This window comes from Bufo bufo, chromosome 5 (assembly GCF_905171765.1).
Source record: "Bufo bufo chromosome 5, aBufBuf1.1, whole genome shotgun sequence".
Classification (NCBI taxonomy): domain Eukaryota; kingdom Metazoa; phylum Chordata; class Amphibia; order Anura; family Bufonidae; genus Bufo; species Bufo bufo.
The window spans coordinates 24,410,744-24,429,799 of record NC_053393.1 but is presented as its reverse complement, the minus strand read 5'-3'; the positions used below and the strand labels follow the sequence as shown (position 1 = coordinate 24,429,799).

Below are 19,056 nucleotides of genomic sequence, written 5' to 3'. Positions count from 1 at the left end.
GGAGCGATCCACAGTTACAGGCAGCAGGATGGAGGAGGAGACTGGTGGCCAGGAGGACAATGCCAGACAGCTACAATTGTAAGCCCATGAGTGGAGACACTAATGGCCTTCATGTTCTTGAAAGAATCTAGAGATGAGAGGCTGTTTGTTATCTGGTTTACCTTGTCCTGCTGCTTTCTTGTCATTCACCGGATACCATCAAGAAAATGGCACCATCTGATGATATCATTGTACTATGGACGAGTCCAACAGGTGATGACATCAAATGACTACTGGAGTTGATGTTATAAGTAGAAGCTTTTCCCATGGCTAAACTTTTTCTGTGTAGTCATGGACATTTGTGACTATCCTAACCAGGACAATAACTAGAATTCATAAGGCCAACCTAGACAAGTCCCCCGCCACCACTCTGTTGGCAGTAAAGCTATAACAATGCAAACCAGTTGTATATGGCTTTACATTGTATCTGTTGTTATCATTTTGCTTACATAAATCAGTAATACATGTGACTATATGAAACATTGTATTATATGTTGCAAGGACACAACAGCCTTGACATCCCCTTCCTCGGCCTCTTTGTAAATGTCCAGAAACCTCAGGTGCTAAAACATCTGTAGAGTCAAACAGCGAACAGTAGGTATGGAGAAGGGGGATGCAGCTGCAGTCTCTCTGTGCATGCTGTGAGAGGGTGCTCAAGCGGGAAGACGTTTGATTGGCTCAGGGCAGACAGCACAGCTTTGACATCACACCAGGAAGAGCCCGCCCACTCGGCAAGCATGGAGGAGAAGATATGCAAGTCAGAGACTAGACCCTACTGACTGCCTTTTCTTACTTACCTGCTGCCTGCGGTCATCTTCCCTGTAGAAATGCTTTATTGGGAACCACAAGTAACTTCTCCTTTCAGTGAAGGATTTTGTCAGCAAATACATCAGACATGAGCCAAATAAAATATCCTAAAGTTTATTGATTCTTTACAAAAATAGCAATATGTCCCAGGCAGAAACCTAGGGAAACAATGGCAGATGAGGGAAAAATCACATTCATGAATGATTCATGACTTTTCCCCTAAAACCGTCCCAAAATAAATGTCTTATGTCCAAGCTGCAGATAAGGAACGCTTCATCTGGGGTTTAAGGTATCCAGGGAGCAGAAAGATTAGAGGAGAATTTTCATATATTGTACGCAGCAGCTATAGGTGATCTCTCTCAGTAGTCGAGGTCAACATCCATTTTTATAGGTTGCCATGGGTCTAGTCCCTCCAAAGTTGCGGTTACAGATGTGTCCTTTCTTACCTTCCTCTTGGCCTACTATATCCCAAGAGGTAGAGTTCGAGTTTACCAGCGATTTTAAAAAACATGATATCGTGATATTGTGTCATGAGATAGCTAGATTTATAAGCCCATGGGTCGCCACCCAGTGATTGCGATGTGTATTGCAGTCTGTCAGTCTTTTTTTTGCTAATATGTTGCAATATTGCAGTGAATTAATTTCATGAGAGATTGGAGTCCTTCACCAAATTCCAGGTAATGTAAGGGTGGATACATCTGGATAGCGACTCAATGCATCCCTATGAGAAACGCTGCACATAGAAGAGAGGGCGCCCGATAGCTAGGATCTTCTGTATGTGACCCTCCAGGTTCCAATCTAGGAGCAAAAAGGATGGAAGCAACCAAGGTTATAGTCTTCTCTCTCTAAGGGCCCCAGAGCAGTTGCATGGTCTGTCTCTGTGGTATGTACACCCTTAAAGGGGTTTTATGATTTTATCTTAATTCTTGTATAATAAAAAAAAAAATCGGCAGCTTTGCAATATAATTTATGTTCCAAATCCTCTCCGTTGTAAAGGTTTCTGCTTGCTGTTAGTGAATGGGAATGCAGTATATTGTAAGACTTAATACAGCTGAGGTTTTGTTACAGTTGTATTTAATATATGGACTCCTCATTGAGCTTAAACAGCCTTGACGTCAGACTGACACACTGTAGCAAACTATCAGGACAGAGTAGAGATTCGCTCTGCTGATGTGTGTAGCTCAGAGGATTGTCTAGACTGGATACTTTGTATCAATCCCTCCGACTGAGAGAAGGTTTAGGTCCCTGGCAGCAATCAGAGATGTTAAAAATGTTTTTCAGTGTGGCTAGTTTTCCATCTCTGTTTTTTTTTTTCTCCGGACCCACACTGCCGGATGGGCTACCTGCCCATTGGACCACGTTGACTATAATGGAGTCTAGCAGCTACCTGGCAAATATGCTAGGAATCAGCTCAACAAAAACCGCTGCATGCAACGTCTTTGTCTGGCTGAATCTTTACATTCTATGCTGGAATGGCCGGCCGGAGAGGACAGATGGAGGTGTGAAAAAACCCGGAACTGTAAATGTAAATGAGAAAATTGCAGATCATTTTATTATAGTAAACCTGAAGCCCCCTTTAAGCTCAACAACAACTCTATCAGCCCAATAATAGAGTTTGCCCCGGAGATAAGTGGTGTCACATATATTTAACAGTCACTTATCTTTTCCACTCTTTCTTCAAGTTAGTGAGCTGATGAGCTTGTGCCTTATGGATCTGGTGCTGGGTCTTCAGGGGGGGGGGGGGGGTCTATCCCATGTGTAGGAAACATGAAGGGGGGCTACCGACTAGAAGGTAGGTGTCCATTCTGTTGCTTTGTCCCCGTCTCCCTGTCAGGCAGTGGTTTCTTGTCGGCCTCCATGATGTGAGGGATGATGGCTCTCTCAGGATTTCTGACTCTGTCCCTCTGTCCTTTCAGAGACATGAATCGTACCACGACATCGTGCCAGTCTATAACCTCATCCACATGTACGGGGCCGGCGAATGGATGGTTTCTATGTATCCCACCTGCCGGAAGAAGAGGGGATTAGACGCATAGCTATGTTCTCAGGTATTCACACTATTTGTGATTAGCCAGAAGCACGTGTAGAGCAGTATGAGAACCCAACCTGAGCAGCTCAGGAGAAAACATTGGGTTAAGTGGAATAAAATAGTGGTCTAGCTAGAGAGAGAGCAGCATACAGATTTACCTTTAAGTTCAATTGGTCCTGTATAAATGTGTATGCAGTGAGCTCCCCCTAGTGGTGGCTGTATAATCTTCATACAGTGAGCTCCTACTAATAGTGGCCATATTTACTTGCATACAGAAAGCACCCTCTAGTTGTTGCTATAGCCTCTAGTGGTGGCTGTATAAATCTTTATGCAATGATCTCCCCCTTGTTTTGTCTGTATGCATTGAGTAATCTCCTACTGGTGGCTGTATAATCTGTATATAGTGAGCTCCCTCTAGTGGCGGCTATATAATCTGCATGCAGTGAGCTCCCTCTAGTGGTGGCTGTATAATCTGTATATAGTGAGCTCCCTCTAGTGGCGGCTATATAATCTGCATGCAGTGAGCTCCCTCTAGTGGTGGCTGTATAATCTGTAGGTAGTGAGCTCCCTCTAGTGGTGGCTGTATAATCTGTATATAATGATCTCCCCCTATTGGCGGCTATATAATCTGCATGCAGTGAGCTCCCTCTAGTAGTGGCTGTATAATCTGTATGTAGTGAGCTCGTTCTAGTGGTGGCTGTATAATCTGTATGTAGTGAGCTCGTTCTAGTGGTGGCTGTATAATCTGTATGTAGTGAGCTCGTTCTAGTGGTGGCTGTATAATCTGAATATAGTGAGCTCCCTCTAGTGGCGGCTATATAATCTTTATGTAGTGAGCTCCCCTAGCAGTGGCTGTATAATCTGCATGCACTGAGCTCCCTCTAGTGGTGGCCATATAAATCTGTATGTAGAGAGCCCCCTCTAGTGGTGGCTGAATAAATTAGTATGCAATTACCTCTTCCTAGTCGTGGCTGTATTGATCTGTATGCAATGAGCTCCCTCTAGTGGCGACTGTATAAATCTGTATGCAGTGAGCTCCCTCTAGCGGTGGCTGCAGAATTTAAAGAATTTATCTGGGTGGTTGAGATAGATGTGGACTACACCTCTGCGACTTGCATCTATTTCTAGAATGTGGGGGACCCTTTACCCCATCCTGCAGATGAATAGGACAGAAGGAAGTTGTCTACTTTATAAAACCCCTTGTAATATACACATATGGGATCTGAAAGTATTAGGGGGGTCCCACTTAGGGCCGGAGCAGAGAGTAGTTCTTCAAGAATTCTCCAATATGTAATGGCTCATTTCTCCTCTGGCAGTCCATCGTGGAGATTAGACACTTGCTGCCCTCACAGATGACTGCTGATCGCTGGGGGTTCAGGCTGACCACACATGCTAATAACTTGCAGATGAATATTCCGGGATATTCTATGAGAAGCTTCTCTACGGTGACTGGCCCATGTATCATCAGCTATAATAACGCTATGGCGTGTATCTCTCGTCACTTGCGTACAAGCTGACTCCGAATTACATAATTTACTGCTGAGTCTTTCCTATAAACGCCTGTGGAATTCCTCTCATGAGTTTTCCATATTAGTCCAGCGTATATACGTATCCTTGTAACGGTCGGAGTAACCTGACCCGACGCTGGAGCAATTTACTGCGCAGAGATTACAATGTATCATAATGGTCCAAGTTCTGGTCGTAAATGTAACGTGGACATGTACGTAGATCCGGGGCTCAGAAACTATATGCAACTGAATACCCCTCTGGGTTCACTGATGGGAGTGATCCGGCTAGCAGTCAATCTGAAGATCACTCTGATCCAACCAGCACCATCTTTACTGGTCCTTTGGCTGGTCACCAAAAAAAGAATACACGTAGACTAAGCTCCATCTACAAGAGTAGTATCCATCCCTGAAATTTAGTATCAACCCAACCACCCATCATCATGGGGAACTTACCTTCTGGTGACACCTGCACGGTCCTCTTGGCAGTGGTTCGTAGCCACCCAAATGATGAGTGGGCTAGTAAATCAATGGAGCGAGTGTCGGAGAAGCCGTCTGTATCCTCCTCATTCATCAACGTCCTGGCGTTGGAAGAACACATCTTCCCTGTAACAGATTGCAAGATAATTAGAAACTTTAAACTCTAGCCCCGATGTGTGGACAAGAACGACCACAGAGCCAAAGGGGGCGCTAAACTACATACCAAAATGGGGCCATCAGCCCGGTGTTTTTTTTGTGCAGATTGTATTGATTTCAATAGAATTTCCACATGGAATCCTCACCGAGAATAACCAGGAGTTTTGTTTGTTTTTTCCAGAAATGTGGAACGTGCCGGACTACAGCGTGGATTTTCTATTGAAAGCAATGGGAGGTAGATTGACATGGAATTCATCCGAGATTTTAGAAAACTCGTTGCAGAACTTTCTGCTGCTGTCCCCTTCATGTCAATGGGGCTTGCAGAAGTCCATGTGCTTGCCATGAAAACAACCCTATTTAAATAAAAGACTCTGTGTGCATTCCGTGTCTGTATGTCCGCATGGCCGTTCTGCAAAATGATAGAACATGTCCTATTATTTTCGGCATTACAGACAAGGATAGGACGGTTCTGTTAGAGGCCGGCCGTTCTGTTCGCATAATGTGGAATGCACACACCCGGTATCCATGTTTTGCGGATCCGGTCGTGTTCATGAGCCCTTACAGTGATAACAGAAATATTACAGATGAAGTATGATGGCGCACACTCACAGCAACATGCACAAACATACATGTGGCAGGATTTACACATATAGGGATATCCTGCACTTCAGTCAGTCAGAAACAAGACACACGCAGCGCACACCAATCACTCATTGGACACATGTGGCACACAAGACACTGATACGTGGCTCACATGCCACTGATGCATATGTCACATACTGATACATAGAACATATATAGCACACACCAATCACACATAGGAAACACGCAATGCTCAGACAAAGACATTTATGCCTAACCCTATTACCGTAAGTGTAGCCCCCTTAAAGAAGTTAAAGGGGTCCTCTCACTTCAGCAATTGGCATTTATCATGTAGAGAAAGTTAATAGAAGGCACTTACTAATGTATTGTGATTTTCCATATTGCCTCCTTCCCATCACATTATACACAGCTCGTATCCGTGGTTATTACCACAGTGTAATCCAGCAGCGGTGGCCGTGCTTGCACACTATAGGTAAAGGCGTTGGCCTATGAGCACTTCCAGCCTTTCCCTATAGTGTGTAAGCACGGCCACCGCCGCTGGATTACACGGTGGTCATAACCACGGATACGTGCTGTGTATAAATGATGGAAAGGAGGCAATATGGAGTATCACAATACATTAGTAAGTGCCTGGTATTAACTGCATGATAAATGCCATTTACTGAAGTGAGACAAACCCTTTAAGGCGACTTTCACACTTGCATTAAAGTTCTCCAGTATTAAGTTCCATCCTCGGGGCTCAATACCGGAAAAAACTGATCAGTTTTATCCTAATGCATTCTGAATGTAAAGCAATCCGTTCAGTATGCATCAGTTCAGTCCCTTCATGGTATTTGGACGGAGAAAAAAACAGCAGCATGCTGCATTTTTCTCTCCGTCCAAAATTCCGGAACACTTACCGAAATGCCGGATCAGGCATTAATTTCCATTGAAATGTATTAGTGCCGCATGCGCAGACCTTTAAAAATTTGAAAATAGTAAATACCGGATCCGTTTTTCCGGATGACACTGGAGAGACGGATCCGGTCTTGCAATGCATTTGTGAGAAGGATCCGTCTACAAATGGGATCCGTTTGCATACAGATTGCCGGATCCGGCAGGCAGTTACGGCGACGGAACTGTTTGCCGGAATCTAGCAACGCAAGTGTGAAAGTAGCCTAACTCCTTTAAGCATAAATGTCTGACATGAAATTTACCAAATCGTAACCTCCTCAGATTGTACATTATCTACAGTATATGAGAAAGGGTTGTCCTACCATAATGACCTATTGTCTATCTACAGGATAGGTGATAAATATCAGATTGCTGGGGTCTGACTGCTGGAACACCCACTGATCATTCAATTACATGACCGCCAATCTATGTACACAAGAGTCTTAAGACCATGTTCCCTTGATCATGGGGGTCCCGGCAGTCAGACCCCAGCAGTCAGACACTTATCACCTGTCGTGTCATAGCTGTTGGACCTTTTCACATCCCCTATCGTCAAAAGGTTTTCTTTGGGTTTAAAAAAAAAATAAAAAAATTTAAATCTGGCCCAAAATATGTGTCAAACTAAAATAGAAATGCTTGCCTGCTAAAGGGCCTGTGTCCACTTTTCTAGTTATCCTCTATCCACAGGATCGGGGATAACTAAGTGATCCATGGGGGTCTGAACGCTGGAGCCCCCACTGATCCCCCTTCTTCCTTCTTAACTGAGCATATGCCCTGCCTCTCCATCCATTCTCTATGGGGTCGCTGGAAATGGCGGAGTCCAGCGCTGGCTATTTCCAGTGGTCCCAAAGAGAATAAATGGAGCAGCAGGGGGTATGTGTGGCCTGTCACACCATCAAAAAGGGGGAAGAGGACCCGTTCCTGGAATCAGTGGGGGTTGCAGAATTGTAACGCCCCCGAGTGGCATTACCACTACTTCACACCGTTACTGTCTTTAATGGGTTAATATAATGTCATCTATATATTTATTTCAGGTCCACTACACTGTGCATTCCTATTTCTAATGCAACTGTTATGTTCACCTGTAATGTGCCTGGTTCACCAGCAGGTCGCAGCAAACACGGCAGAGCTACAGTTAGGTAGAATGGAGCTTTCCATTCTATTCTAACCCCCCTCTGGAGAGGAGTGGGAGAGTCCCACTTCCTGCAGGAAGGGTGGGGACCAGTGAGAGTCAGTCATGCTTACCCCCTGCTAGGGGACAGGTGCAGGGCACGTCTCTGCTGGCCATGGAGGCCAAAGCTTAAAGCCTCAGGAGCCAGGAGGAAAGTTCCCTGGCCTAATCTAGAGACAGACGATACAAAGAGAAGTGCAGTATACAGCAGAAGCAGAGTTATACAGCCAGCCTGTCAGTACAGCAGAGCCAGAGAGAAACAGATGTATCAGAGACGAGTTTGCCTGCCAGTCCTGCTGGGACCAAGATAAAGCTTGAAGATTGTTTTGATGAACGCTTATTCAAGTAGAGCTGCTGTTCAACTACATACAAGGTCTGGACTCAATCTTTCTTTCACATCCCTCAATTATTCCCCCTATTAATTGCTTCGGAGCCAAAGCCTGGGGTCTAGCCGTATCCAGGTAGGAGCACCGTGACACACAATAAGGGACATTTTAGGCCTCACTATACCACTCGGCATTCCTATACCTGGGTCGCATTACATAGAGGGCCCTAGGAGGAGGCGCCCATTGCAGAATCGGACCCCACTAATCATATAGTTATGCCCTATGGTGTGGAGAGGATAACTTGAAAACCTTGACAATCCCTTTAAATCCTCCACCACTCCACCTGTATCTCTTTACATGGCAGCAGTAATGCCTGTAAATACGGAATATCATCACTACCGCCATGTAAACCATACGTGTCAATACTGGAGAATGTGACGCACTGTGCAGAATTTTTCAGTCATAACTTCAACCCCCTTTGCAGGTCACAACCTTTAGCAAAGACCAAACAAAGGTGCTAGAGGAGCAAAGGGCACAAATGGAGGGTCACAACTGAAACAGAGGCATTAGGGTCTCCTGAGGCAGGGTAATAGTGGGGATCCTGGAGCAGGGGTAACTGGAGAAGAGGCAATATTAGCAGTGCATTCAGAGTGGGGGGCATCTGCAGCTGGGGCATTTATGGGGGTGCACCTAAAGCAGAGGCATTAGGGTCGCATGAGGCAGGGTAATAGTGGTGATCCTGGAGCAGAGGTATTGGGGGGTAACTGGAGAAGAGGCAATATTAGGGGTGCATTTAGAGGGGGGACATTGGGGGGCATCTGGAGCTAGGGCACTTTAGAGGGTGCACCTAAAGCAGAGGCATTGGGGGGACCTAGGGCAGAGTCCCCCCAATGCCACTCTGAACTCTGCAGAGAACAGCACACATACACAGATCTGAGTCTGCTATAAACAAAGCCACTATTTTCCCCTTACAGTCTCCTACAGCTCACTACTGTCACACACCTGAGAAATCAGCCCAGCACCGCAGAGGAGCCCTTCTCTCCAGCAGACAGTTTTCAGACAGCAGGGAGGGCAGGAGGATGGCCAGACATGTTCCCTCCTCCTTCACTGCCAGCAGCGAGGAAGTTTAGAAGATACTGCAGGGCCTCCTGTACAATTTACACCAGTAGGATACTGCATCACTGTGCGATACTGCCACCTAGTGGCTACAATAATTATCTCTCCTGAGAAACAAGAGAAATAATTACCACTCCATCTTATCTCCGGGCGCAGGAGACTGGGGGCCCACCGAGGAATCCTCCGCCTCCCCGGTAGGCCAGTCCGAGCCTGGATGCAGTTGCCATTACATTTCTTTCTATCACACAGACATTTGCATCACATTATACATTAACATACCGTACATGTGAATCAAAGAAGTCATTCATCCAACAGCTATTATTAAAAATTTAGGAACAAGGTTGGGGAGTGGCTCATTCTAAGTAAAACCTCTGCCCTGGGCACCAATAGAGCTTATTCCACCTATGCTCAAGTCAAATGTACATGTAGGTAGGTAGATGAAGGCTCAGGACAAGGTCTATGGTATTGGTAAGAAGTCCAAATAATAATCAGTCTTATGTTATACCACTTGGGTTTCTATCACATCTGATGGCAAGAATAGCTCAGCATGCAGAGATATTCACGGCAACAAAATGTCTGAAACAGCAAGGGGATTATTTGTCAATGGGGTCAATTGGGTTTGATTGAACCTAGCACACTTTCACAGCGATCTGCTGATTGATCCAAGCAGTAATGGTTCAAATTTCCTGCAGTGCCACCGCTGGTGAAATGAAATATTACACAATAACCCAATAGGTGGTCCTCATAATGTATATGGATGTGTCGGGTCCCCCAGACTGAGAGACACTCTTTATAGCTACTCTCCATTCCGGATTACAGACGAGAATGGGGTCCCCCTTTTTAATCACCTGAAAGGCTATCTAAAATAAAGATCATGGTGATTTATCACTACGAATGGGGACTTTTATTGATTATTGATCTTACCTTTATATTTGCATAGTAGTTTGATGTAGTAAAACAGGTTGGTGAAGAGGTTGAAAGGAGAAGGCGTCCCAGGTTTCCTAGTCATATCTCTTATTAAAGTGGCTCTTCCGTATTTCCATTCTGTGTCTGACTGTGCTTGTATGCGTTGGTAGGTGTCACTCATCATGGCGATCAATAGATTGATCAGAACAATTAAAGTGACCACCAGGTAAACTCCAAACACAAAGCGGATGATGACGAGGGTAAACTGAGGCGTCCTGCTCAACGATGGAAGACAATCAGGTTCCACTAGGCCAAACAAAGAGAAGAATAAGAGGACAGTGATGTCTATGGGATCCTGAATATTGGTCTCGTTTCTGTTGACCCCAGTTCCATCAATTGACTGATTGGCTTTGGATTCTGGATATACTGGCTGATAGACCGCAGAGAGTTGCATTGTGAAGGCCACATGAAACAAAGCAAGAATCACTGCAAACCTGGTGAGGTCTTTGATCAAATCTCTGATGATGATCGCCCATGGTCCAAAGAGGTGGTGGAATGTGAGGAACTCCAAGAATTGGAAGAATGAGAGAGTCATGGCAATGCCAAGAAAGATGTTCCTGGCAAATAGGCAGTGTAGACGATCAATTTCTGTAAACAAGAATGCAAGTAGGTGGCAAAAGAAGGCGACGGCAGAAAATCCCAGGACAAATACTCGAATCCAGGCCAAGCCGGCCCTCTCACCTTGGTGGGTAAGCTCTGAAACCAGCATTCCAGACAACCATGCAAGCAGCAACCACTCATTCCATGATGGGATCATGCGTCCTTCATAAATTGGACTCAAAGGGGGGTAGACGATGGTGAGGATGAAAAGTACCAGCAGGAATATGTGTGACGCCAAGTAACTCATGAACTTCATGATGGGGATTTTGTTAAATCTATGCTTAAGAGGTAGAGAGAACACAAACCAAACCGGAGGGCAAGCTAAAAATGTGAAAAAGAGAAGGACCAGCTTCCAGGCAGTCCAGTCCAGGTTTCCATACCAGACTTCAGTCAAGTATTTCTGAACAGCTGGGTGGGCAACAACATCTTTCTGCTCACACTCAATTAAACAGTCCAGTATGGTGGTGCCACGGTGGTCTGTAGCCCTGAGGATGTATCCTGCATTTTTACTACCAGATGCCAATGTCAAGAGTTCGGTGGCCATGGTTTCGGTGTACTTTGCAGCGTTGAGTAGGTCGACTGCCCTCTCTTTCTCTTTTAGGGCAGTGATGTTAAACGCTCTGGAAAGTTTCACAGCGGTGTCCAGGGGAGCGGCAGAATTCAGGATGTATTCCTCGATAATTCTGTTGTTGTTCAGCTTTCCACAAACCATTAAGTCAAAAACAAACTGGAAACAGAAAAGCAAGTGGAAATCAAAATGTGTCGATGGCAATGTAAATCATAGACTTAGGGCTCATGCACACAAACTTATTTTTGGTCCGCATTTTTTTGCGGATTGGATGTGGACCCATTCACTTTAGTGAGGCTGCAAAAGATGCGGAAAGTACACCCGTGTGCTCTCAACATCTGTATATCCATTCCGCAGCCCAGCAAAAAATAGAACATGTCCTATTTTTGTCCATTTTATGGATAAGGATAGGACAGTTCCATAGAGGGCAGGATGTACTGTTCTGCAAAACACGTTACACACACGGCCAGTATCCATGTTTTGCGGATTTATTTTGTGGATTTATTGAATGAGGCATAGAAATCTCAGTCGTCTCCTTTTATAACTTACACTTTGGTGAAGATAAGATTGTGGAAAGTCAAGGACAGATATGAACTGTAGTATCATGAAGTGATACATATTTGACTCGGCTACTCCAAAAGATGTTATCTAAGTAGCCCATGGTCTTCACCCTTTAAACACTTTACAGGAATCTAGACTCTGCTGCAGGGAAACCACCAGGCAGCTACGTGGAGTAGTCTCTATTCAAGTGACTGCTGACCCACGGGGTCAAGAGACACTGTTGTGGAGTTTTGAATGGTCAGGCAAAATCATAGTCAAGGACGGTCTGAGGTTAGGACAGGCAAAGTATATGCAGTCCTATAAACAGTCTGCAGTCAGGACGGGCAACTCAGGGTCAGTACGGAGATCTGGCAAGGGTCATGTCAAGTTGGGAAGAGTCAATTACAGAAATCATGGGGCAAGAAGCAGGCCTACTACGGCATACGAGACCATCAGGCCGGGAGACGCCATAGAGGGAACGGGCCACCGGAACCATTGGACAGCAGATAGCATAGTGGCGGCCGTGCTCATCAGCAGGAGAGGAGCAACAGTAGGCACGGACCATGACCATAACATGTAGGCATATGATATTTATGAAACTTCCGTTTCTTGTAGTTAGACTCCCGGGAACTGATAAAGTTCTAAGACAATTTGGCTCACATATTGTTTTTTTTATTACATTCGGAATATAAGCCAGGAAAGCTCCCTGCACATATGTCAAATTCATCCATTGGTCCCATTGACACGATGGAGGCAGTTTTTTTGGCTTCCATTGGTTTAGTATGTGTTGTCTAACCATATAACTCGTCTGGTATTGTAGACTAAGCAGTTTACCATATAGGGAAAACACAGAAGACTGAGCTTCCCTATACTGTGGATCACCCCCCAAAAACATAAAGTGGTATAGTTTTTTTAATTTAATATTGGGCCTATGGTTGACATACACAACAGCATGACTATAAAATGGTATATGTCAGAGACTTATGTTGGGGAGCAGTCTCAACATTTATGTCTGGTGGAAGGGTCAGACATGAATAGAGTCCAAAATTTAAAAAATTCTTGAAACTTCAAGAACATTCGGTTCTAGATTGTAAGAATGGGCCAGTATTTATAACTTGTATAGATCCACCTAGAGGAAAGCTGATCGTAAAGCGAAATGGGTTCCCCCTCAGAGAAATAATGCTTCTGAGGGCCACTCTATATTTATACAGACCATGTGGACATCCACATGCATCATAATATTTGCACTTATCATTGTACTCACAAGACATATCCTCAGTAAGGTTAGTGATTGCTCCAAAGTCACCTCCAAATGGGGTTGTCTTCTGCTGAAGCTTTAGGGCCAATTCTTTTACTATTGCCTAAGTAGCCTTTAGAGTTCTGGTGAGTCAACCCTACAATACTGTACGTTATTTACCCCATTCTGGGATTGGAGGGCACTGCTGTTATTGAGATTTCTATTAAGAAAGGATACGCATTTCCGCAAGGTGTTAACACTTGGGGGCACAGGTTCATATAGTTGGAGTTGAGGTCCACCTTAGCTTTGCTCCTCACTTATCGAGCCTCATAGCAGACACTTGGGATATCTGTGATACGTTGCCCTTTGCAATACATGGACCACTCTTCAGAGTTACTCCAGAGATCATTTTTAAAAACCACTACAGACATAACTAGTTCGGACCACCTAAAGCCCTACTGATTTAAACACTGAACCCGGCAGCTGATATTGCCGTGTCCACCATCTTTGTACTGATTTACAAAAATGACCCCAAAAGTTTAGAACCAAAAGTAATAACAGTGTAGAACATCTGCAAATCACTGTCATGACTAAATGTAGTATGGTGAGGATTACCTTCCTGTCCTCAGTTAGTTTGAGGGTGTTATGGCTTCTCTTCAGCAAGAAGCTCACCACATCTTGGTGGTTGTCACCTGCAGCGTACTGGATCGCAGTCTTCCCATCATTGCACTCTAATGTGGGGTTGGCACCACATTCCACAAGGAAGCGAACAGTTTCTAAAAACCCAGACTTGGCTGCGAAGTGCAGAGGAGACCACCCATTCTGTACACAAAACAGATATACATTCATACAGGAAAGGATAGTTAAATCCAATGAAAACATATCATGTATTACTGATGTGTTTTAATGGGTGTATCCAAGATGGACATTTTAACTTCTGTCTATATTTTAAGTTTATTACTCAAAGCATATAAAATATATACTGGAAATACATATAAAGAGCTGTGGTAATAATTGAACGACACAATTGACATCTGTGAAGTTGGAAGGTTTGTATATTGACCCTTACTAGATCTGATCCTTAACCAATAGTAAAATTGGAAAAATGTAATAAATTCCAAAGCACCAAGCCCCGCCCATGAGGAGCACTTCAGGTCCAAATTATTTCAATCCAAAGAAAATCACCTTATCAGTCACATTGATCTCTGCTCCCTGTCCAATTAGGGCTCTCATCATCTCAATGTGACCATTGGCAGCTGCCAGGTGGAGACACGTCCTTCCTCTGTTGTCTTTTACATGCAGCTGAGACGTAGATTTACTGAGAAGGAGACCAACAACGGCAGTGTGCCCATTCTGAGCTGCAAGGTGTATTGGAGTCGAACCCTGTGGAGTGAAATTTTCAACTTGTTTCCAGCACATAACTGTAAGATAATGTAGAATTTTCCAGAAGCGGAAGATTGAGCAGAGAACCAATGAGAAACTTCAAGAGATTACAGAATGTTATAGCATGTGCAATCATATAATATTGTCTGCTCTTCCGAGAGGTTACATACACTTCTATGACTATCAAAGGACTCAAAGGGTAATGTGAAAGTATTTGATTTCCAAGATAATTACTAACAATCTAATGTAGAAGTGCATACAGTCTTTTTTTCATGCCCATATTAATGTATTGCATGATCTTATTGCTTTAACAGCAGCTCTCTGGCATTGAGTGCTACACAATTTTGAAGCTACTCTTTAACAGATTGGCATTCACATTGTGCATAGACACAAAATTCAAATGCAGAAACGTGGCGAAGAAAAAAATGTAGAGAGAGTCACCTGATGCCTGGTGGCTGCATCTGCCTGGACTCCTGGGTAGTTCAGTAACAGGCGCACTAGACTTTCATGACCGGATTGAGAAGCCAGGTGCAAGGGTGTGTAACCAGACTGTAGAAGAGGACAAGATCGAGAATGCCTTATTGTTGATACATATTATAGCATGTGATACTATACATGGGATATTGCTTCGCCATTTTAAAATAATTTGAGTGGACTTCTTCTCCTACCTTATACTGTTTAGATACATGCCTTGATTTATACTCTGTACCCCCTCTATTATCTAGTACACATAGCCAAATAAATGTGGTCCATTTGCTCCATCATACCACAACACTCTAGCACCCCAGGACAGAACTGGCCTGCCCTTAGTACCCCAAGACAACTGTAGCCAGCACTTAGCACCACAGGACAGGACTGGGAAGAACTTAGCACTCCAAGACATGACTGGCCAGCCCCTAGCACCCCAAGACAATACTGGCTCACACTTAGTACCCCAGGACAGGACTGATAAGCACTTAGCACCTCAGGACAGGACTGGTCACAACTTAGCACCCTAAGACAGGACTGGTCAGAACTTAGAATGACAATACAGGACTGGCCAGCACTTAGCTCTCCAAGACAGGCCAGGTTAGCACTTAGCACACCAGGACAGAACTGGCCAGCTGTCACGGTACCTTCTGTTCAACTAAAGAAATCCCAGCAAGCGTTCTTGCCTTCAATATGTTATACTCTTTATTACAACTACAAAATTAACAGGACGCGTTTCGGCCCGTCCAGACTTTCTCAACTGCATGACCATAGATGTCATGCAGTTGAGAAAGGCTGGACGGGCCAAAACGCGTCCTGTTAATTTAGAGTTGTAATAAGGAGTATAACATATTGAAGACAAGAACGCTTGCTGGGATTTCTTTCGTTGGATTTGACATGGTATTGCCCTTTCCCGTGCAGCGTGAACTAGGATCGTGAGCTGTTGATTTCTCTTTCACGGTACCTTCTGTGACAGAGGTTAGAAGATCGGAGAGATTGACTGCACGTGGGGTTAACTGACAGTCTCTTGATTCTCAGTGTTGTGGTTTGGTAATGACCACACCTCTTGCCAGGTGCAGCCATTGGTCATTACTGCTTCCCTACTAAGTTTGGTCTCACACTTCATACCATGCGGTTGATATTCTCTGCTTGGATTTGGAAGAGTTGGTGTGTGGACCTTACCTGTGTTCCTGCTCATCCATTTTCTATAAGATAAGTTGTACTGCTCTTTGTATTTGGTTGTTCCCCTGTGCTTGTTGTTACTAGGCCTCAGGGAGACGCTGGTTCGTTCACCTGGGAAGGAACCAGTAGTCTTATTCCCTGCCACTACCTAGGGCATTTCAGGGCTCTTAGTGTCTAGGTTCCGGCGTATGTATTTTCCCACCTTAAGGGTCTATACATACTGACAGGAGTCAGGTTTAGAGGCTTCATAGGAGGTGACCTTTTCCCTCTCCCTAGTCTTGAGGCCTAGTTCTGTGTCCCTCCCCTCCCCTGTATTCGTGACACCAGCACTTAGCACCCCAGAACAGGACTGTTCAGAACTTAGCACCCCAATAAATCACTGGACAGCACTAAGCACCCTAAGACAAGACTGGCCAGCACTTAGCACCCCAGGACAGGACTAGCGAGCACTTGGCACCCCAGGACAGGACTGGTCAGAACTTAGCACCCCAGGACAGGACTGGCCAGACCTTAGCACCCCAGGATAGGGCTGGTCAGAACTTAGCACCCCAGGACAGGGCTGGTCAGAACTTAGCACCCCAAGAAATCACTGGACAGCACTAAGCACCCTAAGACAAGACTGGCCAGCACTTAGCACCCCAGGACAGGACTAGCGAGCACTTAGCACCCCAGGACAGGACTGGTCAGAACTTAGCACCCCAGGACAGGACTGGCCAGACCTTAGCACCCCAGGACAGGGCTGGTCAGAACTTAGCATGCTAGGACAGGGCTTGTCAGAACTTAGCACCCCAAGACAACACTAGCCAGAACTAAGCACCCTAAGACAGGCCAGGCTGGCACTTAGCACACCAGGACAAGACTGGCTAGTACATACCACTCGAGGAGAAGACTGGCCAGCACTTACCACTCAAAGGCAACACTTGCCAGCACTTAGCACCACAGGACAGGACTGACCAGCACTTGTTGCAATCCTCCATCCATCCCCATTGAATCCCTTGCAGGAAAGACTGGAGGCATGACCCTATAACCATTTCTCCATCATACAGGGAGAGTTGTTCAGCCTTCTTTTCATGGACACATATAAATGGCATGGTCTGCCTCTACTGTATGTACACCTTTTTCTACTAGGTAATGAATAGCACTATGTAATATTAGTATTTATGACCATGTATCAGTTGGATAACAGAACTGATAAAGTATCAAACCAGAAGGTCCTAAAGTTACAATTTACCCCCCTTTACCTCGCCCCCGTGTTCCTTCACAAGCACCCTGTCGGCTGTGGATTTCGGAGGATCACTGTGGATTGTGGCCTGAACCTTCATCAAAATCTCTCGAACAAAATCCGCTTGTCCAAAATGTGCTGCGACATGAAGAGCGGTGAATCCCGTCTGGGGAGTGAGATCAGAGATGATGAGGATGAAAAACATCATGGAGTCGGAATGCCAGAAATAATCATTGAAGCTGGCGGTGATAACAATAATCAGACATCAAATATTGTTGCTTGCTGCTACAGTTTTTTTCTTGCTGCTACAGTTTTTTTCTTGCTGCTACAGTTTTTTTCTTGCTGCTACAGTTCACCTACTTCCTTAATTACTCTGGCATCTACCTCTGAAACCTTCTCAGACCTGCCATAGCTTTGGCTATATTTTGCTGTATATAGCATGTGTGGCCTCTGAACAGTGATTTTATAGGAGGAAAATCATGTTCTCATGAGGCGCATCTAAACCCACTTTGGGTTCATTTCCTGAACCTATTCACCTTTAGGGTAGGTACCTGACACTGTCCACTGGCATCCCTTAGATTTCCGTTCCCACGTCTTCCTAGTGTTATAGCATTTTTATAATTTGGGGGATACTATCTCTCCTTGGGGAAAGAGCTCCTTAGTTGACGTGAGGAGACTTATAGGCCATACGTGCTCCTCTGGAATTCTGAGAAGAATGGAATGCAAATGAGCTCCAAGCTCCACCTCTAATGCCACCAGATGTAAGGCAGCTATCCTATAAGTCAATGTTCGACCCTTTACATGATTCGGATATTAAATAAGCCTCCACCTCATCTGCAGCCAGCTGTTTCGGGGTAATTGCCACTCATCAGTACAGAGTAGAGATTAAGGCGCTCTCTCCCCAAGGAGAAATAGTACCCCCCAAATCCCAACTAAGGCCTCTCACCCAGCTAAGCCAGTACTCTCTGCTCTGCACTGATGAGGGGCAATCACCCCGAAACAGCTGTCTGCAGATGAGGTGCTGGCTTATTTAATATGTAAGTCATGTCTCAAGGCTTATTTAAAGGGCCGAATATTGACTTATAGCATAGCTGCCTTACATCTGGAGGCATCAGAGGCAGAGCTTGTTAAGAGCCACATTTAAAATATGTAATGGTAATATGTGTCCTCTCATAGCAAGAGCATAGCCAAATATTTGTCTTCATTTTTCATTACTACTACACCCAACATTTTGACATCTCCCTGTCAAGTAATATTATCTTCTTCTGTGTTATTGATCTTACGTTGCTCTGCCAATATGGAGATTTTACTCTACTTCATCTTTAAGGTCATTAAAATGGTTAATAATGAGAACTGTACAACTTTTCCTATAAATTTTGTCTTCATGTGGCCTGCTCTGCCAGAGGAGACATGTAATATATGACAAGACATGCCTCCTCCGGCAGTCCGTGTGCCAACCTGAAAATGGAGCTGCTGTAGATTTCAGTCATTGTTTACTCCAATTTCTGGCATAAATAATGATGAAGGAGCCGAGGACAATGGACCCATCCACACCCCACCTTTGCTACGCCTGTTTTTGTAAGCCTGAGGAGGGCAGTGTAAAATGCCAGTTGCAACTAAGAACCAGGGTTTTACAATTTTTTTATGCCAAAAACACATGTAGGGAGAATGATGAATTCCCCTTCAGGTTTCAGTTTCTCCCCATTTTCAAGTATCTGTTTGCTG

General features: G+C 44.7%; 1 protein-coding gene across 1 annotated transcript in view; it reads right to left on the bottom strand.

The window, feature by feature from the left end:
* Positions 1-2,445: 2,445 nt before the first annotated feature.
* The window catches only part of LOC121002363 (serine/threonine-protein phosphatase 6 regulatory ankyrin repeat subunit A-like), a 104,863-nt gene continuing 88,252 nt past the window's right edge, over positions 2,446-19,056 (bottom strand). The window contains exons 22-28 of the mRNA XM_040433828.1: positions 17,351-17,497; positions 14,901-15,008; positions 14,262-14,459; positions 13,692-13,898; positions 10,090-11,458; positions 4,837-4,986; positions 2,446-2,851 (exon numbers count right to left, since the gene is read on the bottom strand). Of these exons, the coding sequence (XP_040289762.1) occupies positions 2,625-2,851; positions 4,837-4,986; positions 10,090-11,458; positions 13,692-13,898; positions 14,262-14,459; positions 14,901-15,008; positions 17,351-17,497 (2,406 nt within the window). The 3' untranslated portion in view covers positions 2,446-2,624. The remainder of the gene's footprint in view (positions 2,852-4,836; positions 4,987-10,089; positions 11,459-13,691; positions 13,899-14,261; positions 14,460-14,900; positions 15,009-17,350; positions 17,498-19,056) is intronic.